The sequence below is a fragment of the Saccopteryx leptura genome, chromosome 7 (assembly GCF_036850995.1).
Source record: "Saccopteryx leptura isolate mSacLep1 chromosome 7, mSacLep1_pri_phased_curated, whole genome shotgun sequence".
NCBI lineage: Eukaryota > Metazoa > Chordata > Mammalia > Chiroptera > Emballonuridae > Saccopteryx > Saccopteryx leptura.
The window spans coordinates 8,064,842-8,091,058 of NC_089509.1; the positions used below are offsets into that span (position 1 = coordinate 8,064,842).

Consider the following 26,217-nt stretch of genomic DNA (forward strand, 5'->3'; position numbering starts at 1 on the left):
GACCAGAGCTCCTCATTTGGGAAAATATTCAGTATAATCGAACCCTTCCAGTCGGACGGAAAATGCAGTTTTTTCATGGAACTGAAGTCAAACCTAACAAACCTTTTACCCAACAAGTAAAGGGCAAGCTCCTGAATTCAACCCCTTCAGCAGAAACCGATTTCCAGATAGACTGATGGGGAGCGCAAGACATTCCAGTTATGGGCGAGAAGGCAGTCCCTTAGAGCTCAGTTGTCAGTAAACACTTCCGCTTCAAGGTGGGCTCTTTGGCCAAAGCTGGAGCAGAGCTGAAAGGAAGAAGAAACAGGCTATTCAGTGAAACTCTTTGAGATACATTGCATGCACTTCTCCACCAAACAGAGCACACTGAGAGTATATTACAAACTCAAATGATTATGTCCTAATACCTAATTTAGCAATGAGTTATTCCAAAGAAGGGAATTTTCTAGATAACTGATACATAGTTCATCTTGAAATAAAGATATCAATTTTCATGCACAACTAGCCAAGTCCTATCTATTCTAAGAGATGTTTCTAAAATGACTTCCTATTAGAGGTTATGAATGTTTAACATTCTTACCGCCCACTCACCAGCCCCACAATCCTTCATTCTTATCTTTTCAACAGTTTATGAAAAATTTTAATCATGTTAATATTCAGTGCTTATTGTAATTATGGAAATGTTTTTACAACTGAGTACATGTATTAAATATTTTTTCTTGTATAATTTGTTTTATATGACTTGAACAACTACCTCTTCTGTTGTAAACTGCAGTTTTCTATACTTGTTTCTAGTTGACCCCAACCTCACAGAGAGAACCATGGATCTGAGTACATCAGAAATGTCATATAATTTCTAAAAATTGGGGATGGGCCATGTGTTTTTCTTCTTGGCAATATCCTTCCTGGTTCTCTATATTCTCCTCAAATCCACAGGATGCTTTCTAGACCTGATTAGCAGCTGCTACCATGGAAGTTCTTCACCTTCCTTCTGGTGAATGCCTGCACCTCGCTATTTCCTGGGTTCCCTGTCATCTTTCTTGGACACTCAGCTTATTCTGATGGAACACATACTCCGGTAAAACAGCTTCCTGAACAAGGGCCCCATGAGAAGTACAGTGTGTCCGTAAAGAAATGGTGCACTTTTGACTGGTCACAGGAAAGCAACAAAAGACGATAGAAATGTGAAATCTGCACCAAATAAAAGGAAAACTCTCCCAGTTTCATACCTATTCAGTGCAGTTCGATGTGGGCTTACGCACAGATTTTTAGGGCTCCTTAGGTAGCTATCCCATATAGCAGGGGCCCCCAAACTACGGCCCACCACATGCGGCCCCCTGAGGCCATTTATCCAGCCCCCACCGCACTTCTGCAAGGGGCACCTCTTTCATTGGTGGTCAGTGAGAGGAGCATAGTTCCCATTGAAATACTGGTCAGTTTGTTGATTTAAATTTACTTGTTCTTTATTTTAAATATTGTATTTGCTCCCATTTTGTTTTTTTACTTAAAAATAAGATATGTGCAGTGTGCATAGGGATTTGTTCATAGTTGTTTTTTTTTATAGTCCGGCCCTCCAACGGTCTGAGGGACAGTGAACTGGCCCCCTGTGTAAAAAGTTTGGGGACCCCTGCCATAATATAAATGTACCAAAGCTTTTTAATCCACTCGTCCTCTGATGAACACTTGGGTTGTTTCCAGATCTTCGCTATTGTGAATAATGCTGCCATAAACATGGGGGTGCATTTCTCCTTTTAGAGCAGTTCTATGATGTTCTTGAGGTATATTCCTAAGAGTGGGATAGCTGGGTCAAAAGGCAGTTCGATTTTTAATTTTTTGAGGAATCTCCATACTGTTTTCCACAGAGGCTGCACCAGTCTGCATTCCCACCAGCAGTGCAGGAGGGTTCCCTTTTCTCCACATCCTCGTCAGCACTTATTCTGTGTTGTTTTGTTGATGAGCGCCATTCTGAGTGGTGTGAGGTAATATCTCATTATGGTTTTAATTTGCATTTCTCTAATGATTAATGATGTTGAGCATTTTTTCATATGCCTTTTGGCCATCTGTATGTCCTCTTTGGAGAAGTGTCTATTCATTTCTTTTTCCCATTTTTTGATTGGATTGTTTGTCGTCCTGATGTTGAGATTTACAAGTTCTTTATAAATTTTGGTTATTAACCCCTTATCAGATGTACTGTCAAATATGTTCTCCAATTGCGTAGTTTGTCTTTTTATTCTGTTCTTATTGTCTTTAGCTGTGCAAAAGCTTTATAGTTTGCTATAGTCCCATTTGTTTATCCTGTCTTTTATTTCACTTGCCCGTGGAGATAAATCAGCAAATATATTGCTCTGAGAGATGTCAGAGAGCTTACTGCCTATGTTTTCTTCTAAGATGCTTATGGTTTTACGGCTTACATTTAAGTCTTTTATCCATTTTGAGTTTATTTTTGTGAATGGTGTAAGTTGGTGGTCTAGTTTCATTTTTTTGCAGGTAGCTGTCCAATTTTCCCAACACCATTTATTAAAGAGGCTGTCTTTACTCCATTGTATGCCCTTACCTCCTTTGTCAAATATCAGTTGTCCATAGAGCTGTGGGTTTATTTCTGGGTTCTCTGTTCTGTTCCATTGATCTATATGCCTGTTCTTATGCCAGTACCAGGCTGTTTTGAGTACAATGGCCTTGTACTATAACTTGATATCAGGAAGTGTGATACCTCCCACTTTATTCTTCTTTTTTAAGATTGCTGAGGCTATTCATGTTCTTTTTTGGTTCCATATAAATTTTTGGAATATGTGATCTATATCTTTGAAGTATGTCATTGATATTTTAATTGGTATTGCATTGAATTTATAGATTGCTTTGGGTAATATAGACATTTTAATGATGATGTTAATTCTTCCTAACCATGAGCATTGTATATGCTTCCACTTGTTTGTATCTTCCTTGATTTCTTTTATCAATGTTTTATAATTTTATGAGTACAAGTCTTTAGTCTCCTTGGTTAAATTTACTCTTAGGTACTTTATTTTTTTGGTTGTAATAGTGAAGGGTATTGTTTCCTTAATTTCTCTGACAGTTCATTGTTGGCGTATAAAAATGCCTCTGTTTTCTGAGTATTAATTTTATATCCTGCCACTTTGCTGAATTCATTTATCAGGTACAGTAGTTTTTTGACTGAGACTTTAGGGTTTTCTATATACAATATCATATCACCTGCAAATAATGATAGTTTTACTTCTTCTTTTCCAACTTGAATGCCTTTTATTTCTTCTTCTTGTCTGACTGCTGTGGCTAGGACTTCCAGGACTATGTTGAATAAGAGTGGTGAAAGGGGGCACCCCTGTCTTGTTCCTGATCTTAGGGGGATTGCTTTTAATTTTTGCCCATTGAGTATGATGTTGGCTGTGGGTTTGTCATAGATGGCCTTTATCATGTTAAGATATGTTCCCTGTATTCCCACTTTGCTGAGAGTTTTGATCATGAATGGGTGCTGGATTTTATCAAATGCTTTTTCTGCATCTATTGAAATTATGTGGTTTTTCTCCTTCCTTTTGTTTATGTGAGGAATCACATTGATTGATTTGCAAATATTGTACCAGCCTTGCCTCCCAAGAATAAAACCCACTTGATCATGGTGTATGACTTTTTCCATATATTTTTGGATCCGGTTTGCTAATATTTTGGTGAGGATTTTAGCATCTATACTCAGCAGGGATATTGGCCTAAAATTTTCTTTCTTTGTGTTGTCCTTGCCTGGTTTTGGAATCAGAATTATGCTCGCCTCATAAAAGGAGCTTGGAAGTCTTCCTTCCTCTTGAATTTTTTGAAATACCTTGAGGAGGATAGGAGTTAGTTCTTCTTTGAATATTTGGTAAAATTCACTTGTGAAGCCATCAGGCCCCAGACTTTTATTTGTTGGGAGTTTTTTGATAACTGTTTCCATCTCATTTGGTGTAATTGGTCTGTTTAGGTTTTCTGATTCTTCCAGATTGATTTTTGGAAGATTGTATGTTTCAAGAAATTTGTCCATTTCATCTAGGTTGTCTAGCTTTTTGGCATACAGTTCTTCATAGTATTTTCTTACAATATTTTGTATTTCTGTTGTGTCAGTTGTTATTTCCCCACTCTCATTTCTAATTTTATTTATTTGAGTCCTCTCTCTTTTTTTCTTGGTGAGTCTAGTTAAAGGTTCATCGATCTTGTTTACCTTTTCAAAGAACTAGCTCCTAGTTTCTAGTTTCATTGATCCTCTGTATTGTTTCTTTAGCCTCTATGTCATTTATTTCTGCTCTGATCTTTATTATTTCCTTCCTTCTACTACATTTAGGCTTTACGTGCTGTCCTTTTTTTAGTTCTTTTAGATGCAAGGTTAAGTTGTTTATTTGAGCTTTTTCTAGTTTCTTAAAGTGTGCCTGTAGTGCTATGAACTTCCCTCTCAGTACTGCTTTTGCTGTGTCCCGTAGATTTTGAGTTGTAGTATGCTCACTGTCATTTGTTTCTAGGAATTTTTTAATTTCTTCTTTGATCTCATTCTTAATCCATTCATTATTTAACAACCTGCTATTTAGTTTCCATGTGTTTGAGAGTTTTTGAGCTTTTCTGTTGTGGTTCATTTCTAGTTTCATGCCACTGTGATCAGAGAAAGTACTTGATATGATTTCAATCTTCTTAAATTTGTTGAGACCACTTTTGTGCCCTAACATGTGGTCTATCCTAGAGAATGTACCATGAGCACTTGAAAAGAATGTATATTCTGCTGCTTTAGGGTAAAAGGTTCTGAAGATATCTATTAAATCTCATTGATCTAGTGTGTCCTTTAAGTCTGCTGTTTCTTTGTTAATTTTTCTTTCTTGAGGATCTATCCAGTGATGTTAGTCGGGTATTGAAATCCCCTACTATTATAGTATTGCTATTGATCTCCCCCTTTATATCCATCAAAGTCTGCTTTATATATTTAGGTGCTCCTATATTAGGTACATAGATGTTTATAATAGTTATATCTTCCTGTTGGATTACTCCCTTTTATTTATTTATTTATTTATTTATTTATTTATTTATTTATTTATTTATGCATTTTTCTGAAGCTGGAAACGGGGAGGCAGTCAGACAGACTCCTGCATATGCCCGACCTGGATCCACCTGGCATGCCTACTAGAGAGTGATGCTCTGCCCCTCTGGGGCGTCGCTCTGTTTCATCCAGAGCCATTCTAGCACCTGAGGCAGAGGCCACAGAGCCATCATCAGCACCCAGGCCATCTTTGCTCCAATGGAGCCTCGGCTGCAGGAGGGGTTAGAGAAAGACGGAGAGGAAGGAGAGGAGGGGTGGAGAAGCAATTGGGTGCTTCTCCTGTGTGCCCTGGCCAGGAATCGAACCTAGGACTCCTACACTCCAGGCCAACACTCTACCACTGAGCCAACAGGCCAGGGTGGATTACTCCCTTTATCATTATATAGTGGCCTTCTTAATCTCTTACTATAACCTTTGTTTTTAAGTCCATTTTGTCTGATATAAGTATTGCTACCCCAGCTTTTTTTTTTTCATTTTCATGAAATGTTTTTTTCCATCCTTTTACCTTCAATCTATGTGCATCTTTTGTTTTAAGGTGTGTCTCTTGTAGACAGCATATGTATGGGTTCTGTTTTCTTATCCATGCAGCTACCCTATGTATTTTGATTGGATCATTCAATCCATTTACATTTAAGGTTATTATTGATATGTAGTTGTTTATTGCCATTTTATTCTTTAAAGCTGTATTCCTCTTTTGCTATATTCTTTTCCCATTTTGATCTGTTTACAACAGGCCCCTTAACATTTCCTGCAGCATTGGTTTGGTTGTAATGAATTCCTTGAAGTTTTTTTGGGGGAAGCTTTTTATTTCTCCTTCAATTTTTTTTATTTTTTTTTATTTTTATTTTTTCTTTTTCTTTCTGAAGCTGGAAACGGGGAGAGACAGTCAGACAGACTCCCGCATGGGCCCGACCGGGATCCACCCGGCACGCCCACCAGGGGCGACGCTCTGCCCACCAGGGGGCGATGCTCTGCCCCTCTGGGGCGTCGCTCTGCCACGACCAGAGCCACTCTAGCGCCTGGGGCAGAGGCCAAGGAGCCATCCCCAGCGCCCGGGCCATCTTTGCTCCAATGGAGCCTTGGCTGCAGGATGGGAAGAGAGAGACAGAGAGGAAGGAGGGGGTAGGGGTGGAGAAGCAAATGGGCGCTTCTCCTATGTGCCCTGGCCGGGAATCGAACCCGGGTCCCCCGCACACCAGGCCAACGCTCTACCGCTGAGCCAACCGGCCAGGGCTCTCCTTCAATTTTAATTGATAGCCTTGCTGGATAAAGTAGTCTTGGTTGTAGGTTCTTGTTCTGCATTACTTTGAATATTTCTTGACATTCCCTTCTGGCCTCAAGTGTTTCTGTTGAGAAGTCGGATGTCATCCTTATGGGGGCTCCTTTGTAGGTGATAGCTTTTTTTTCTCTTGCAGCTTTTAATATTTTCTCTTTATCACTTAGCTTTGGTATTTTAATTATGATATGTCTCGGTATAGGTTTCTTTGGGTTTCTCTTTAATGGAGTTCTCTGTGCTTCATGAACTTGTGAGAGTTTCTCCTGCATTAATTTAGGGAAGTTTTCAGCTATGATATGATTGAACAAAATCTCTATCCCTTGTTCTTTCTCTTCTTCTTCAGGAACCCCTATGATGCGGATGTTATTTCTCTTCATGTTGTCACAGAGCTCTCTAAGAGTTTCCTCAAACTTTTTGAGTCTTTTTTTTTTCTTCTCTGCTTTCTTGCCTTCATTCAAGTTGTCCTCCAACTCGCTGATTCGATCCTCAGCTCTATCCATCCTGTTTTTAATTCCTTCCATTTTGGTCTTCATTTCTGATATTGTATTTGTCATCTTGGACTGATTCTTTTTTAATATTTCAATATCCTTTTTTATACTTAGTATTTCTTTATTTAGGTGTTTGTAATGACCATCCATTGTTGTTCTAAGATCCCTAATCATCCTTACAATCATTATTTTGAACTCCACATCGGAAGTTTGGTTATTTCTGTATCACTTCGTTTATCTCCTGAAGGTTTCTCTTGTGGTTTCACTTGGATTGTACTTCTCTGTCTTCTCATTATGTCTGTGTTTTGGGTGTTTTGTTTGTAGAGCTGGTTGAGTCTAGGCTTGGTGTTGTCTGTCTGCCTCCAATTCTCAATTGTGTTATTTCTAGGTCTTCTTGGGTTGGCATCAGCTATTATTTGTAATCCACTTTCGGATTTGGGCTGCTTTGAAGTCTTGATTTGTTTGTTTTTTTAACAGGTGATAGTCTGGTTTACTGATCTCAGCAGGGGGCTTCCTTGAAACTGTATCCAGGAATGCCGTGGGTGTAACCTGAGACTTCATCTGAAGGCCTCTTCTACCAGATAATCTCTCTGGGGGCAGGGTGTTTTCTCAGCTTCAGTAGGGGGAGGTGTATTTCAGATCTCCATGGAGACCTGAGTTACTGTCCCTCCTCCCCACTTCTTGTTTTCAGCTGTGTCTTGTTGCGCTGACTGCAACTGGAGAGATGTCTGGAGATCTGTGATCCAAAAGCAATTTATTCTTTTGTTTTGTGGAAGGATCAGTCCCTCCCCCAGCTATGGCCGCCTCCAGCTCTGGATGAGTCAGCTTTTTAGGTCGTCCTCTGCATTCCTCAGCCCCTCACTGTCTGTCCCTCTCTCTCCCTTTTCCTCTTGGAATACAAGCTGGTTCTTTCAACACACCTCACTCCCTGGTCGCCAGGCAGGTGGCTGTGAGCAGTATTTTCTGCTCTTTTCCCTGGAGTGAGAGCCCCTCTGGGCTCTCAGCCTCACCCCCCCCACCCCATTCCTGTTAGCCAGGGAGATTCAGGCGCTCTCTACCAGGTTTGTTGTGGCTTCTTCTTTGTTCCTTGGTTTTTGAGAGCTGTTCTTGTAGTGCAGAGTTGGTTTTTCATGATGATTATTTCTAAATTTATTTGTATTCCAGTTTGATGGTGAGAGCTGGGAGTCTGTGCATCTGCCTACTCTGCTGCCATCTTCCCAAATCTCAGGGTTTTCCTTTTATTTGGTGCAGATTTCACATTTCTATCGTCTTTTGTTGCTTTCCTGTGACCGGTCAAAAGTGCACTGTGACTTTACAGACACACTGTATATACTTTACAAAGAAACTACTATGGCCCTGGCCAGTTGGCTCAGCGGTAGAGCGTCGGCCTAGCGTGCGGAGGACCCGGGTTCGATTCCCGGCCAGGGCACACAGGAGAAGCGCCCATTTGCTTCTCCACCCTCCGCCGCGCTTTCCTCTCTGTATCTCTCTTCCCCTCCCGCAGCCGAGGCTCCATTGGAGCAAAGATGGCCCGGGCGCTGGGGATGGCTCTGTGGCCTCTGCCCCAGGCGCTAGAGTGGCTCTGGTCGCAATATGGCGACTCCCAGGATGGGCAGAGCATTGCCCCCTGGTGGGCAGAGCGTCGCCCCCTGGTGGGCGTGCCGGGTGGATCCCGGTCGGGCGCATGCGGGAGTCTGTCTGACTGTCTCTCCCTGTTTCCAGCTTCAGAAAAATGAAAAAAAAAAAAAAAAAAAAGAAACTACTATGTCCATTTCTTCTAATCTCACGCTTCACTGACAGTCTGGATATAAAACTCTAGGGGGAAAAGGATTTTCCTCCAGAACTCAGAAGGCATTGCTCCATTATTTTCTCGCTTTCGGTTAGGTCAGCTGTCATTCTGATTTCCAACCCTTTGTATGTATTCTTCCTCCTTCACTCCATAAAGACTTATATCCTCTCTTAACTTTGATATTCTGAAATGTCATGATGTTCCTTGGTATCATCGGTTTTCATTCTCTGTGATGGGTACTTCAGCAGGCCTGTGTAATCTAAAACTCAAGTGCTTCTGAGCTGGGAAATCTCAAGTCCTTTCTTTGACAATCTTTTCACTTTCATGTACTCAGTTCTTTCTGTATCTCTGATGACTCACATATTGAATTTCCTAGACCAACTCTCCAATTTTATTTTCTCTCCTAATTTCTATCTTTTTGTTCTACTTTGTGGGAGATTTCCTCAGTCTTCCACATATTCTTTGGATTTTACTTTTAACATGGTTAATAATTTCTAAGATTGCTTTGGTTTCTGTTTGTTTTCTTTTAAATTTCCTGTTATTGCTGCATGGATGCAGTATCTTTTCCTTCATGATACTATCATTTTTTGAAGTTTTTGTTCCCTGCTTATCTCTTTTTAATTCAATTTACCTGTTTTGGTCTTTCCTCAAACATCTGATAATTTTTGGCCCTTGTCATATGCAAGTCAAGCACTATTCATATTCAAGAGTAAAGCATTAGAATGCTGTTTGGAAACTACATATGGGCAAAACTGATTAACTAGTGGGCTTCCACGTGGAGTTATTAGGCTGATTTACTGGCAATTCCATCAGGGACAACCTTGTGCACCTTTTCCCTCTGGTTTCTCAGTTTCTCCAGAAAATAATTCTCTCAATTTCTCACTTGAGACATTTATACCTAGCCAACAATACTCTGGAAACTGAAAAAAGAAGGAAGGCGGGATGTCTCATATTTTAGTGTGTGGATTTTCCCCCAAATTTGAAAACACTTATTTGTAAAGATATATGAACCCCTATGTTCAGTGTAGCATTATTCAAAATAACCAATGCAGAAAAACAACCTAAGTGACTGATGATTAGATAAATTGTTATATATACAATGGAATACTATTCAGGCATAAAAAAGATGAAGTATTGCCATTTGTGATAGCATGAATGGATCTTGAGAGCATCATTTTAAGTGAAGAAAGAAAAAAACAAAAAATAAACATGATTTCACTCATATGTGGCAACAATTTAATAAACAAGACAACAGAATGGTGGTTGGTTACCAGAGGGAATGAGGATGAAGGGAGAACAAATTGAGTAAAGAAGTCAAATATATGGTGATGAGAGGAGACTAGACTTTGGGGAATGAGCATACAATAGAGTATACAGATGTTATAAAGCTGTATACCTGAATCTTATAAAATGTTATTAACCAATAGATTTAATTAAAAATTTTTTTGTATTTTTTTTTTTTTTTTGTATTTTTCTGAAGCTGGAAACAGGGAGGCAGTCAGACAGACTCCCACATGCGCCCGACCGGGATCCACCTGGCACGCCCACCAGGGGGTGATGCTCTGCCCATCTGGGGCGTCGCTCTGTTGCAACCAGAGCCACTCTAGCACCTGAGGCAGAGGCCATGGAGCCATCCCCAGTGCCCGGGCCATCTTTGCTCCAATGGAGCCTCAGCTTTGGGAGGGGAAGAGAGAGACAGAGAGGAAGGAGAGGAGGAGGGGTGGAGAAGCAGATGGGCGCTTCTCCTGTGTGCCCTGGCCAAGAATTGAACCCGGGACTTCGGCACGCCAGGCCAATGCTCTACCACTGAGCCAACTGGCCAGGGCCTAGATTTAATTAAATTTTAAAAACAATTTGTCCCACATGGATATTTAACTTGTCTAGCTGATTTAATGAAAGACCATTCTTTCCCCATAGCTATAAACCAGGGGTCTCAAACTCAACTCAGCATGTGGGCCGCAGAGCAAGGTGCTAGAGAAATGAAAAATATAAGTAGGCCCCTAGGCTTACTTAATTTTATCCAAAATATTTTGAACTTCATGGATTAGTCTGCGGGCCGCACAAAATTGTTTGGCGGGCCGCATGCGGCCCGCGAGTTTGAGACCCCTGCTATAAACCATCACTTTTTCATAAATCACATAACTGTTTATGTGTGGATTTGTTTCTTTCTGGACTCTATTCTGTTTCACTGATTTATTTAACTTTTTTTGAGTTATAATTGACATTATATTAGTTTCATGTTTACTACTTGTTATTTTTATCTTACTCCTTTATGACTATTTTGCTTTGAGAAGAAATAGAGATAAGCTCTTTTTCATCTGTAACTTTCAATTTTAAAGTCCTTAAGAACTCACATTTTCTTGTACAAATTCAATTACAAAGTACTATCACTGGTCCCCTGTATGTAATCTATGTAATCTCTATTTTTTTCTTCTTCTATTTTTCTGAAGTGAGAAGTGGGGAGAAGCAGGGAGACAGAAAGACAGACTCCTCCATGCGCCCGACCAGGATCCACCTGGCATGCCCACTAGGGGGCGATGCTCTGCCCATCTGGGGCATGGTTCCATTGCAACCAGAGCCATTCTAGCACTGAGGTGGAGGCTGTGGAGCCATCCTCAGTGCCAGGGCCAACTTTGTTCCAATGGAACCTTGGCTGCGGGAGGGGAAGAGAGAGATAGAGAAGGAGAGGGGGAAGGGCAGAGAAGCAGATGGGTGCTTCTCCTGTGTGCCCTGGCTGGGAATCGAACCTGGGACATCTAAACACAGAGCCAACGCTCTATCACTGAGTCAACAGGCCAGGGCCCCATAACCTCTATTTTTTTTTATTTTATTTTTTATTTTTTTATTTTTTTATTTTTTTCATTTTTCTGAAGCTGGAAACAGGGAGAGACAGTCAGACAGACTCCCGCATGCACCCGACCGGGATCCACCCGGCACGCCCACCAGGGGCGGTGCTCTGCCCCCCAGGGGGTGATGCTCTGCCCATCCTGGGCGTCGCCATATTGCGACCAGAGCCACTCTAGCGCCTGAGGCAGAGGCCACAGAGCCATGCCCAGCGCCCGGGCCATCTCTGCTCCAATGGAGCCTTGGCTGCAGGAGGGGAAGAGAGAGACAGAGAGGAAAGCGCGGCGGAGGGGTGGAGAAGCAAATGGGCGCTTCTCCCATGTGCCCTGGCCGGGAATCAAACCCGGGTCCTCCGCACGCTAGGCCGACGCTCTACCGCTGAGCCAACCGGCCAGGGCCATAACCTCTATTTTTTACAGTGGCAATTACTAGGAATGTAAATGTTTAGAAAAATAACCTATTAAATTTCTCTTAAGTTAATTATCTCTAATAATTTTTCCACTCTAATTAGAAAAGCACATATTTCCATTTTCCCACCGTTTCAAGACCAGGAGGACATGAGAAATACCAGACACAATTAGGAAAAAGTCTAAGATGAAAATGAAGGCAATTTTAAATCTTTTGCAAAATGAGCACAGCTTTGGTCCTGACAACTAAATATTGAAGAACTCCATGATAAACCAAAGCTTGGTGGCCAATGCATGCTGAAGTGGGCGTGCAAGAGGTCTCAGGAAAGGCCATCTTAGAGCCCCACCTCGGGTGTCTCTGCCCCGCTAAGCTGCACCTCTTCACCTACTGACAGACAACATAATAGTACAGCATGAAAGGAAGAGACGAATCAATTTTAAAAAAATAAATATGAATTTTAAAAGATAAGCCTATAAAATTTTTATCTAACAAATGCTTCATAAAAAAACCATAAGGTCTACTTCAAAATTTTGAAGAAAATTGCTACTGACAAGAAAAAAACACTAGTCTAAATAATAAATTAAAAAACTGATCCAGTTTCAATTAAGTTCAATTAAAGAAGAACTGACATTATTGTTTTAAATATATTTAATTTTTTCCTATTATCAGAAGCCTAGAAATGGCAACTGAGAACCTCCTCACCTGGTCACAGCGTCCACCAAGAACGGTGCTGGGGGCGAGATCAACAAGGTCAGGTCTCTGTCCCCATGTCCCTCCTTGCCCCCCAGAGACGGGCCGTGTCCTGTGAGTCCATTAGGAAGAACAGTGCTCTGCTGAGGGAGACATACAACATGTGAGCTGAGGTGACAATACTCACCCAAGGGCTCTAAGTCATCTTCTCTAACGATTATAGTGATAAGGAATACTAAGGAATACCCTAATGATTATGGTACTAAGGAATACTAAGGAATACAATTTTGAAGACCATCGTTGTTTGGTTTGTTTGTTTATAACCAGCCTTCCCTCAGGGCTTACTTTTGTCTTTGTCCTCATCTGTAAGCATGTATAAGCAGAAAAGTTACATCACTAGTTTGAAGCCAGTAAGTTGTTAACAGCACTTCGATCATGACCCCTTGTTTTTAAGGGAAAACAAGCACCTGGAAATCCTTTAGGCCTTACTGGGAAAGGGTAACCAATAGAAAAGTTGCAAATAGTAACTTACTGGCACAATCCACCGGGGCATGATCAGGGATGTTGAGGATACCTAAAATAAATGTTATATATATGTATTTATTTTTAGGGAACACTGACTTATTTTCATGATTATACTCATCATGCTTTCTTCTGCTATGAAATGCATTAGGAAAGGCAGTTCTTAATGTTCCCTTTGAACTGGCATCAACTTCTGAATCCAAGATCCTTTTCTACAGCACAGATGCCATACCTCACCTCTTAAGAAACTGTCATAATTTTGAGAATCTCTTTAATCCAAAACTTGACTACTCTAAGGATGCTAATACTACTTTCAGTTCATTGAATAGGACTTTTCCCCAATTCAGTATCAGTTTAACATTTTATTTTCTAAAATTCTAGTTTATTACAAATAATCACAGCCTTCTTGGTAGGATTCTGAACAATGGATTATGACAAATCAAAATGAATAGCACAAAAAAGTACACAGAAAAAAACCTTGTTTGTATACAGATGTGGAAAAGAGAAATAAAAATGTCCACATTGTTAGATTCATTTTAATGTTTAATTTCTAGATCTTACTTCTATATGTGGAATTATAATCTAATAAACTCCCATATTTTATGGAAACTGAGACTAGCCCTTGCACTGGTAGCCTTAGATTCTGATAAAAAAAATTAATATAAGTCCAGGTCTTAGGAAGTTAGGTAACCAGCAGAAGAATACAAATCTGAAGTATGATTTTCCCACTAATATTAAGAAAATGAACTTTTACCACAGGAAATAAGAGAGAGAGAAAGAGAGAAAATGGTAACAGTAAACAAACAATGGTTTGGCAGATCCAGTAATTACCATGCTTACAGTAAATATAAATGGATTAAACTCAACCAAAGGATAGAGACTCTCAAAGAAGATTTTAAAAACAAGATCTAGCAAAATGTTGTTCACCAAAGGTGCATTTAAACCAACACATACAGAAAGGTTGAAAATAAAAGAACAGACAATTATATGTTAGGCAATATAAACTTAAAAGAAAGCTAGGGTGTTAATTTTATATCAATCAAAAGGGAAATTAAGAGAGAAAAGGGCAGAGAAGGACACTTTACAGTGCTTAAAGGAACTTAAGAAAATATAATTATCATAAACAGATAGTATCTCTCACAGCCTACCTTCAAAATATGCAAAACAATAACACGGACAGATCTAGTAACATGTGAAAAGTGGATTAAACAGCAAGTATAGGTAGATATTAAATATACCTTAGAAACTGAGTATTCAAGAGAATCAGCAGATTGACTAATAGAATTCAGCAAGTTTGTTAGACATAACTCAACTTATTAATTTAATAGTAAAAAATTAAATACCATTAAAAATATCAATAAAACTACAAAGTATTTAGGATTTAATGTAACAAAGAATATAGATTTATAGAGAATATTCAGCAACTCAAAGATGAGAAACCAGAAATATATATCAAGTTCATGAAAAGAAAAAGATTTTTAAAATGCCAGTTTTCTTCAAAAAAAAAATCTATAAATTTAATACAGACTCCATTAAAGTATAGGCAGGTTCTTTTGGGGAAATCTGACATAGCAATGGTAAAATTTATAAGTAAAGAGATGCTAGATATTAGAATAGGTTACAAAGCCAGAAAAATAAAAACACAATAGTACCAGAGCAAGAAAAGAGAGGCCCATGGTTCACTTGTGCAGAGCACTGCAGTAAGCAACAGTGTGAATGAGCACGCTGGATAAAGGTAACTCACCTCCTAGGCAAGACGGGGAGGGATGGCATAAGATTTCATCACACTACTCAAGTGGCATGTAATTTAAAACTTATGAACTGTTTATTTCTGTTATTTTCCATTTAATATTTTGGGACCATGGTTGGCTGTGGATAACTAAAACTGTGGACGACTGAAACTACAGATAAGAGGAAGGAGTACTGTATACAAATATTGAATTATAATGTTATATAACTAAAATATACATAATCTTGGGTACTAATTTTACCACAAAAAAATAAACAAAACTAAACAACAACAAAAAAGAGAGATCCAGTGAAACAATAGAAAGATTAGAACAAATCAATTGAGAAAGCATAGGTTATTTAGTAGATAAGATTCAGAAAATTGGCTTTTTGTAGGATAAAATACATAACTGAGTTATATCAAAACTACAACTGACATCCCCCCCACCAACTCAAACTATTCAAATGGGTTAAAATCTAAATGTGAAAGATATAACAATATTATAGCTAATAGAGAACAACAGAAAATTTCTCAGGCCCCACCCACACCATATCAGAAACTTTGACGGTGGAGTCTAGTAATCTTTGTTTAATCACAGAATTACTTGCTATATACCCAAATTTGAGAACGAATGATGTAAGCAAACATCCAGCACATAGAAAGGACCATATGTTCTTCTAAGCCTTTGGAATGATGGCTACTTCCTGAAGCAACTCCTGTCATATTACTCATGAGGCACTATATGGGTTATCTGTGTACCTATCACCCAACTGAGCTATAACTCTGGAGAGAACTATTATATATGGTCACAGTACTTAACACAGTATCTCCTGCACTACAACAATAATCAATATGGTCAATGCCACACATTCTTATCTCTCCACCTGTCTGTAAATTTTTTTTTAAGATTTTATTTATTCATTTGAGATGAGAGAGAGAGAGAGAAGAAAGAAGGGAGACACAAGGGGGGGAGGAGCAGGCAGCATCAACTCCCATATGTGCCTTGACCAGGTAAGCCCAGGGTTTTTGAACTGGTGACCTCAGCGTTCCAGATCAATGTTTTATCCACTGCGCCACCACAGGTCAGGCCCTGTAAATTTTGTTTAAAAATTAAATATGTCCTTATTATCTTAACTCTTTGAAGCTGGTTTACTAGCACATTCCCTGTGATATTGACAGCATGGTGCCAATTACAAATAGGCTCCTAGCAGTGACACACTGTGCAGTGACACACAAACTGCCAGAACTTTATAGACAGAAAGCAATGTTAACTAGGTGCTGCAATATCAACTGCTCTTAAATAAAGTTTTACTAAATTGTTAAAAAGGTTAAAAATTGGAATCAAGCAGCAACATTTTCAAAACAAAAATTCCTTTCCATCTTGCTGTTTTAAAGCATATTTACCTGAGGCGTGACTGTGTGGTCAATTAGATTCTCAGTTAGAGATAAAAGCAAGGTATCCAATTCATCTGTAGCATCCTATGGAGACAAAATATATGTAGTTGTTAAATGACCCACTAATCAATCATGAGACTATTTTTTTCCCATATCCTTTCAATTTACAATTCTGACCCAGGCTTGATAGTGTTAATCATTAAACAAACAGGCACATTCAAGAATCATGGTTATTAGTAATTCCACTTTAATTGGAGGGGAATCTAGACAACAATCAAAATTTTAAAAAGCTAGGTGTTTTATAAATTTGCAGATAGCTATTCCTTTTGGTGAGACAAAACTTGGGTAGGGCTATGAGTGTTCTGGCTCTCAGACTAGAAGAGAGAGATAGAAAGCTCAGCCCAGAAGACAGGTGGGTAAAGGAGATGCCTGAGTTCTAGGTGCTTCTTTGTCCAGATGTATGAAAGCTTTGCTGTTTGCAAAAGAAGACAATATGAACTTCCCCCCATAAATATTAATTAACACTTTTGGTTTAGTTTTTTTGTTTGTTTTGTGGGGTTTTTTTTGTATTTTTCCGAAGTTGGAAAAGGGGAGGCAGTCAGACAGACTCCCGCATGCGCCCGACCGAGGTCCACCTGGCATGCCCACCAGGGGGCGATGCTCTGCCCATCCAGGGCGTCGCTCTGTTGCGACCAGAGCCACTCTAGTGCCTTGGGCAGAGGCCACGGAGCCATCCCCAGCGCCCGGGCCATCATTTGCTCCAATGGAGCCTCGGCTGCGGGGAAGAGAGAGACAGAGAGGAAGGAGAGGGGGAGGGGTGGAGAAGCAGATGGGCGCCTCTCCTGTGTGCCCTGGCCGGGAATCGAACCCGGGACTTCCGCACGCCAGGCCGACGCTCTACCACTGAGCCAGCCGGCCAGAGCCGGTTTAGTTTTTTTTTATTATTATTTATTGATTTTTAGAGAGGGGAGAGAGAGAAAGGCAGGGGGGAGGCGCAGGAAGCATCAACTCATAGTTCCTTCTTGTGTGTGACTTGACTGGGCAAGCCCAGGGTTTTGAACCAGTGACTTCAGCATTCCAGGTCAATGCTTTACCCACTGTGCCACCACAGGTCAGGCTGTTTAATCAGTATTTGAAGCACTTTATGGAGGATGCAGTTCAGTACTGCACAGTATGTGTACATGCATATGCATGCATATGTGTGTGTGTTTGTGGGGATAAGAAAAACTTTAAAAGTATAAAAGATAAAATTCCAATATGCAAATAAGAGAAATAAGTATTTAATGTGTAGTACATTAAAAAGGGCCATTCATTTATGCAATTCTCTTTCTTCCCCATCTGGGGCTAATGCTCAAGTACTGAGCTATTTTTAGTGCCTGACGCTAACATGTTCAGACCAACCAAGCTATTCTCAGCACCCGGGGCCACACTTGAACAATCGACAGGAGGGGAAGAGGGAGAGAAGGGGGAGAGGAAGAGAAGAGGGAGAGGGGAGGAGAAGTATCAAATGGTCCTTCTCCTGTGTGCACTGACTGGGAAACAAACCCAGTACATCCATATGCCGGACTGACACTTTATCCACTGAGCCACTGGCCAGGGTCTACAATTCTCTATCTACTTGCTTTTCAGGCCTTGGTGAATCTCCTGTTCATGTTTCAATATTCAATTTTAATCACACACATGAAAAAAATTGTTCTCTCTTCTTGTATCTCCCTTCTCTCATCCAACCCCTCCCACCCTGTGACCTGAGTGAGTGCCCCAAAACAGCTGTACATATCTCTACCACAATTTATTAAATTTCTCTCTCCCAATGGACTATAGGCAGCTTAAAAATAAGAAACTATGTTTCAACAATCAATTTTAATTTCCAAAGCTTAGCACACTGTCTAGTATATATTATATATGCAATAAATCTTTGAACTTAATGTCTTCTATTCCAAAAAGAATCTCGAGGTCTACTTAACAATTATCAATGATAAAATATGTTAATATATTTTTTTAGAATTTTAATTAGCAGAAAGGAAGCTCCTGGTTGTTTGTTTTTTAACCCAAAAGTCTGAAAAATTACACACCTAAATTCTGGGGTAGCCAGAATACATGTGACTTCTAATTTTTTCTTTTTTGCAAATACTTGGTAACCTTCTACAATAAATGTGCTTATGCAATAAAAGGGAACATGGTAAGTGTTATTTACAAGAATAATTTGTCATTTACCTTGCAAATTAAAGCATTCACTCAGAAATGAACTGGGTTTCTAGGATCTCTGCACTGGGAGGGTACAGAAGAGGCAGGCACTGTGATGAGCTGGTTGTATTGCCACACAGTGACAGATTGCTATGGTTTCAGAATGTTTACCAGTCAACAATCAGTGCCTTCTATGTGTTCTGTACAGTTAGAGACAACAGAGAGGCATAGCCAACAAGTAACACAAAAACTGGAGAAAAACCCCTGAGATTCTCTTGTGAGGCATTTGACAACAAAAGTTTCCCTACAGAATTCAGGCTCAGTGTTTTCCTTGTAGCTTAAGTTCTGGTGTGAATCAGAAGTCACCAGATGTCCATGTTCTTACTAGGGGATTCAACTCAACTCACTATGGTCTTTGGGGAAACCTTACAAAGTAAAAGTATTGTTACCTTTAGAACAGAACCATTTCCTGCATGTGTGGTGTGCACTGGAGCAAGAGAATCTTCAGGGAGAGGCAGATTGTTCTCATTTAATGCAGCACTGGGAAGAAAATATAAATTCACATCAGGGAAGCCCTATGTGGACAGAGGCAGCATTTTCAAAAAAAGGACTTGGAAGGAGAAGAAATTAGATTTGTGAGGAGCATGACAGCAGTCAAGGTCACACTCATGCTTTTGTGAAACGCTTTCTCACCCACCACATAACAGTTTCAAATCCAGGTCAGACTCCCTCACAGATGAATCAAAACTGTGGGCCACTTTGTTTCCCTCATAAATCTCAATGAAAGGACAGAAACAATTTATCTTGAAAAGAAAGACAGGCCTTGGCCAGCGGTTCAGTGGATAGAACATCGGCTTGGCATATGGAAATCCTAGGTTTGACGCCCTCTCCCTCTTCTCTCCCTCTTTCCCTCTTGTAGTCAGTGGTTCAATTGGTTTGAGCATGGCCCCAGGCATTGAGATTAGTGAGTACATCAGCTTCAGGCACTAAAAATAGCTTGGTACTTGAGCATCAGCCCCAGATGGGTTTGGTGGGTAGATCCTGGGCGCATGTGAGAGTCTGCCTCACTATCTCCTCTCCTCTCACCTTAAAAATAAAAAGGCAGATATACAAAAAAGACACTAATAGATAATAGATTGATGTTCCAGATAACACAACAGACCAGCCAGATGAGAGGAGGCCAGGGAATGTTAACTGTAGGCCCAGCAGTAATGACAATAGGGTCTAACCCCAGATAAGAAGAACAAGAACAGGAGCAGTCATACAGATAGATGGCTCTAGAACCAGAGAGGAAAGGGGGAAATGTACAGCTGAAAAGTCATGATCCACTATGATAACACCTCCAGCAGGAACTCCCAACCCTCTCCAGCATCACCGAGAAGTATGCAAGCAACAGGAGCAGTTCTGTCCAGTCCTACAAGGAGACTGAGGAAGACACGAGATGAATCCTAGCTTGGAAGAGTCAGACATATTATTAGGGAAGTAAAAGCTAGGACTGTTGCATCCATGACACTGAGATAAAGAGAAGCAAAAAGATGAAAAGAAAAAAGAGACAGTTATGAAAAACAAGCAGCAAGATATTTCAAGTAATGGATACTGGATATTCAAAATAATACTGTCTTATGATTTTCCAGAACTGAAAAAAGATATAGGTCTTTAGTTTGAAAGCCCACCTTGAATACCAACAATAAAAAAAATAAACCTATTCTTAGGCATACAGTAATGAAAATACAGAACCTCAAGAATAAGCAGTAAAACCTGCAAGTTACCAGAAAAAAGAAATAACTTTGTGCTTCAGAAAGAAGAAACAGTTCAGACAAAAAGAACTGATATAATAAACAGTGAGCAGTAAAAGAAGCGTGTTTTACAATTAATTTTTCCAACTCCTCAACAAAAGATTAGTACACTGCTGCCAAAGATGGAAAGAAGCAAATGAACAGTTTCTGCATCACTCTGCTCAGCATTTGTCATGGCCCAGCAGTTTCACTCCTAGGTACACACCTTAAAAAATCCTCACTACACATGCATATACAGAGGAATACACACAATGTTAACTTAGAACAAACATTTGTCCATTAATAAAAGAATGAATAAAGTGTGGTTGACTCATGTCATAATAGTTAATATGAAGCAACCATAGATAACTTTTTAAAATACAAATATGTCAAAACAAAACCAGTGAATTACACACTTTAAATGGGTGCACTGCATGTTATTTGAATCCTATCTTAATAAAGTTGTTATTAAAAAAATAAGTGATCTGAATAGACATTTCTCTGAAGAAAAGATGGTTAACATCTTTAGTCCTTAGGCAAATGAAAATCAAAGCTCAGTGAAACACCACTTCATACTCACTAGGATGAGTGTAATTAAAAAAATGGAGAATAATAGCATTGGCAAAGATATGGAGAAATTGGAACATTAATACACTGCTGGTGGGAATGAAAAATGTGGCTGGTTTTGGAAGACAGTTTGGCAGTTCCTCAAAGAGTTAAACATTGAGTTATCACATGACTCAGCAATACCCCTCCTGGGTATATACAATGTGGGGCAAAGTATGTGTACAGTTGTAAGTACATAAAACAGTTTATCCTTGTATTATTATTTATTAATTATTGTATTATTTTCCATATGAACAACAGTAAACCTACTTTTGCCCCATCCTGTATTAACGAGAACTGAAAGCATACCTATAAAAATTCTTATATGTGAATGTTCACAGCAGCTTTATTCATAATAGCCAAAAAGTGGAAACAACATAAATGTCCATTAGTTGACATATGGATAAACAAATATGGCAAATCTATACAATGGAATATTATTCAGCCATAAAAAAGGATGAAGTACAAATACATGCACAATATGAATGAACCTTGAACACATTATATATGTTAAATGAAAGAAGCCAGACACAAAAGGCCACATATTGTATGATACCATTTATATGAAATATACAGAACAGGCAATTCCAATCAGAGGCAGAAAGCAGAATAGTGGTTGCCAGGGGCTGGGGATGGGGTGAGGGTGAGAGTGGGGAGGAATATGGAGAGATCAAATGGGTGTGGTGTTTCTTTTAGGGGAAATGACAATATTATGAAATTAGTGATAATAATTGCAAAACTTTGTTAGTTTACTAAAATGCACTGAACTGTATACTTTCAAAGGGTAAATTTAAATTTTTTTGTTATGGAAATTACAACTCAATAAAAAGATAAAAGGCCCTGGCCAGTTGGCTCAGCGGTAGAGCGTCGTCCTGATGTGCGGGGGACCCGGGTTTGATTCCTGGCCAGGGCACATAGGAGAATCACCCATTTGCTTCTCTACCACCCCCTTCCTCTCTGTCTCTCTCTTCCCCTCCCGCAGCCAAGGCTCCATTGGAGCAAAGATGGCCCAGGCGCTGGGGATGGCTCCTTGGCCTCTGCCCCAGGCGCTCGAGTGGCTCTGGTCGCAAAAGAGCGACGCCTGGAGGGGCAGAGCATCGCCCCCTGGTGGGCAGAGCATCGCCCCTGGTGGGTGTGCCGGGTGGATCCCGGTCGGGCGCATGCGGGAGTCTGTCTGACTCTCTCTCCCCATTTCCAGCTTCAGAAAAAAAAAAAAAGATAAAAGAAAAATGGTCAATCTACAAGAGCAAAATGTGAAGATGTGACAAAGCTTGATATCTAGTATTATATAATCTCCACAGTTTCCTCTATGCCTGAAATATTTTATTTCTAAAAAGGGGATACAGTAATTCTTTTAAAATGTGATATGGCATGAGCAAAAGAACCAGTTTAACAGAAAAGGGAAAAGTCCAGAAATAGACCCATATTTACACAAGAACTTAGTATATTTAAAGGATGCATTTGAAATTCTGGCAGAAAAATAGATTATTAAAAACATCAACAGCCATTTAGAGAAATAAATCTGGAAGTAAATTGGAGCATATTCGATGGTCTTTCCAGCTTTAAGAGTTCAATAAAACTGGGAAACCTTATCCCCAGTATCTTCCCCTTGACAAAAAAAAAAAAAAAAATGAATGAGATTATTCTAAAAGGCTCTGATAACAATAGTATTAAAAATGTTGGTCGACTAAATTTTGGCATCAATTTAAAGGTTAAGTTGAAATTACAGTTTTACTCTGATTACTGATTAGTATGTTTGTTGAATACTAACTGTAAAGTCTTACAAAGCCTGCTATATTCTTAATGGTTATGTTGATTATAGTATCTGGAACCAAACATAATCGATCAGAAAATGCTTTATTGAGTAAGTTCTGAATAATGAGAAAAAAGCAGTGTTCATTCATTCAACAATGTTTAGCACCAAACAAGCAGAGAATATTAAATACGAAGTGATGAAACAAATTGGCAGACAGCAGGGAATAAAAGCCTAGTAAGACAAATAAACGGTACAATACTCATCAAAGAAAAGAGAGGCAGAATGGACTCTGAAAGAAAAGCAAAAGAATTTGCTTAAATATCATAACTCATATTAAGGAAGTTGTATAAGAATAAGGCCATTGTGATGACAGGATGGCACTAAAGTTACTGTATTTTTCGCTCCGTAAGACGCACCTGACCATAAGACACACCTAGGGTTTTAAGGAGGAAAATAAGAAAAGAAATATTCTGAACCACATAGTGTGTTAAAATATTTAGTAAAATACCTATTTTTCACTCCATAAGACGCACGGGCATTTTCCGCTCCACATTTGGGGGGAAAAAAGTGCATCTTATGGAGCAAAAAATATGGTAACTACCATACCGAAAAGAGACAATATGCATTCTTCCCAGATATCTTATAAGACTAAAAATACCTGTAAAGCCTGGTTTTGCTCTGTAGTTTGAATCAGTTGAAGAATGAGAATGCAGAGAGACTAATAATGGACAGAAGAGTGAAGCCAAGCTGTCTTTCAAATAGATATCCTGAGGTCATGGGGCAAGAGATTGGGGAAGAAGAAAAAGGCCAAAAAAAGAGACAAAGTCAAGAAGAAAAGAACATCATTTAATTCAGTTTACCCAGAACTGTACCTGTTCGTGGCAGCATCCTGAACATTGGTGTTTTTATGACTTAATAAGCTATCTTCTCTTGTAACCTAAGAAAATGAAATCATAAATAAACATTAATCTTTGTTGAGAATACTAAAGTAACAAGATATTTACATTTCTGTCTTATAAAAATAGAAATATCAGTTTGCTTCAGTTCCAAAAAAGGTAATCATGATCATAGATCAAAAAGGTGATCATAGATAGGTATGATCTATGGAAATACCAGTACTGCACCAAGTGCAGTTCCATCCCATATCCAAATTAATAATCCACACTTCAGAATTAGTGTACAAACCCACATAGTTTATTAAATAGCTTTTCTTTATATTAAGACACCATGGTGTATTAGGCTGTATATACAGATTCCCAAAAGATTCCATGTTAGAATTTTTCATGATAAAAAATAAAGAAACTTGTGTTAAGCTATACATTTGGCTTTTTATTTTTCCCTTAATGTGAGAAATATTTTAAGAGAAAATGCTAAAAACGTTTTTTTTTTTAAATAATTCAGTTTTTTTCCCCTCAACTTCATTGAGGTACCATTTACATATAGTAAAAGGCACACATTTTTAATGTAGTTTGATTAATCTGAAAACTTCATACAGGTGCATAACTGGCACTACAATGAACATTTGTAACATTTTTACTACCCTCAAAATGCTCCCTTGAGGATTTTAATGCAATCCCGTCAAAACCCTTACACATGGAAAAAATGATCTGTACTTCCTAGCTTCATATAAATGAATTCATACTTATCTTTTGTGTCTACTTCTTTAGAATAGCATGATGTTTTTCAGACTCACCTGTGGTATTCCACTTATCACTAATTCATTCCTTTTTATGTGCTGAATAGCATCCCACTGTATGGATATAATATAATTTGTCTACCTGTTTACCTGATAAGAACATTTTAGATTTTACCTATTACAATAAAGCTCCTAGGAACTTCTCTGAACTAATATCTGTTTGATCCTACATATTCATTTCTCTTGGGTAAACATCTAAGAGTGGAAGTGCTGGATCATATGGTTAAGTGTATGTTTAATACCTTGCCAAACTCCTTTCTCAAGTGCTTTTTATACATCTTTGGTCTTACCAGCAGTGTGCACCACAGGAGCTCCACCACTGACAACATAGGACTGGTCAGTTTTTAATTTTAGCTATTTTAGTAAATGTATCTTTTGCCACGAAATATGATGCTATCTATAGATTTTTTTATAGATGCCCTTTATCAGGCTAAAAATGTTCCATTCTATTCCCAGGTTGCTGTGAGTTTTTATCACGAAGGAGGGCTGGATTCTGTGAAATGCCTTCTCTACAGGACTTGAGAAATTTTTATTTTTTTAAATTTACTTTTTTTTTTTTTTTTTTTTTTTTTTTTGAGAGAGAGAAGAAGGTAGAGAGAGAGGTAAGGGGAGGAAAGCATTCATTTATTGTTCCATTCAGTAATGCATTCATTGGTTGCTTCCTGCATGTATACCCTTATTGGGAACCAAACCTGCAACCTTGTTGTTTCCAGATGATGACCTAACAGACTGAGCTAATTGGCCAGAGCCACATTATTCTTCAATAAGGTAAACTATATTAGTATTTGAATGATAAACCAACTTTCTTCCTAAGATAAAGCCTACGTGGTCATGATGTACTTACTATCCTTTACATAAATTGTTGAGTATGATTTGTTAAGAACTTTTGAGTCTGTTCAAGAGAGATTAGTCTATAGTTTCTTTTCCTGTACTATCTTTTTCTGGTTTTGGTATTAGGGTAATACTAGTCTCATAAAATGACCTGGAAAGTGCTCCCTCCTCTTCTATTTTCTGAAGAGTTTGTGTAGAGCCGTTATTATTTCTCCTTGAATGTTCAGTAGATTTCAATGATAAAAGCATCTGGTCCTGAATTTTTCTTTCTTTCTTTTTTTTTTTTTAAGTAAGAGACCAAGACAGAAAGAAGGGTGAGAGGAGGAGAGAGATGAGACACATCAACTTGTAGTTGTTATCACTTTAGTTGTTTATTGATTGCTTCTCATATGTGCCTTGACAGAGAGGTTCAAGCTGAGCCAGTGACCCCTTGCTCAATTCAGCTACCTTGGACTCAAGCCAGCGACCTTGGGTTCATGTCAATGATCCCGCGCTCAAGCCAATGAGCCAGCACTCTAGCTGGTGACCTAGGGATTTCAAACTGAGGCCTTTAGCATCCTGGCCTGACACTCTATCTACTATGTCACCACAGGTCAGGCCTGAATTTTTCTTCATAGGAATATTTTAACAATAAAATAAAATCTCTTCAATAAAGGCTATTCATATTATTTCTCTCTTCTTCAAGTTAAAAAAGATCCAAAAGTATAAGTGAAATGTAAGGTAATGACAATGCCTACCACTGCTATTATGATCTATAGTTCCAACACTGGGTATCAGTATGGGCCAGGCACTACTCCATATCCTAACATTTATCATCTTAGTTCATTCTTATAACCCACCAAAAGGGAGGTACTACCACCTTTTTTAAAACATAATTAAACTGAGGCTCAGAGAAATTAACTAACTTGCCAAGTAACAAAGCTAGTAGGTAGCAGATTAGAAAAAGGATTCAAACTCAAGCTGTCTGATCTCGGAGCCTGTACTGCCATATTTTATATTTATTTTTATATTTAAATATTATGTTTTATGTTTATATTGGGGGAAGAGGGTAGATAAAAAGCATGAACAATATTTTTCAAGGCCTCTCAGTTCTTTCCAAGAAAGGATGGGTAGACTGCATCGTCTCAACAGTAGGATATTTTGAAATCCTAGTTGACAACATG

The 26,217-nt window shown here is 39.0% G+C and overlaps 1 protein-coding gene across 9 annotated transcripts in view; it reads right to left on the reverse strand.

The window, feature by feature from the left end:
- Positions 1-151: 151 nt before the first annotated feature.
- EPB41L5 (erythrocyte membrane protein band 4.1 like 5) overlaps positions 152-26,217 on the reverse strand; it is a 143,082-nt gene continuing 117,016 nt past the window's right edge. For 2 of the 9 annotated variants that reach the window (XM_066344841.1, XM_066344834.1), the window contains 7 exons: positions 23,400-23,464; positions 18,840-18,930; positions 16,216-16,290; positions 13,093-13,134; positions 12,906-12,923; positions 12,573-12,703; positions 152-287 (listed from right to left, as the gene is read on the reverse strand). In XM_066344841.1, coding sequence (XP_066200938.1) covers positions 221-287; positions 12,573-12,703; positions 12,906-12,923; positions 13,093-13,134; positions 16,216-16,290; positions 18,840-18,930; positions 23,400-23,464 — 489 coding nt within the window. In that variant the 3' untranslated portion in view covers positions 152-220. Of the gene's footprint in view, positions 288-6,283; positions 6,299-12,572; positions 12,704-12,905; positions 12,924-13,092; positions 13,135-16,215; positions 16,291-18,839; positions 18,931-23,399; positions 23,465-26,217 lie in introns of those variants that run through there. The other 7 variants (XM_066344835.1, XM_066344838.1, XM_066344837.1 and 4 more) reach the window with 7 other exon arrangements.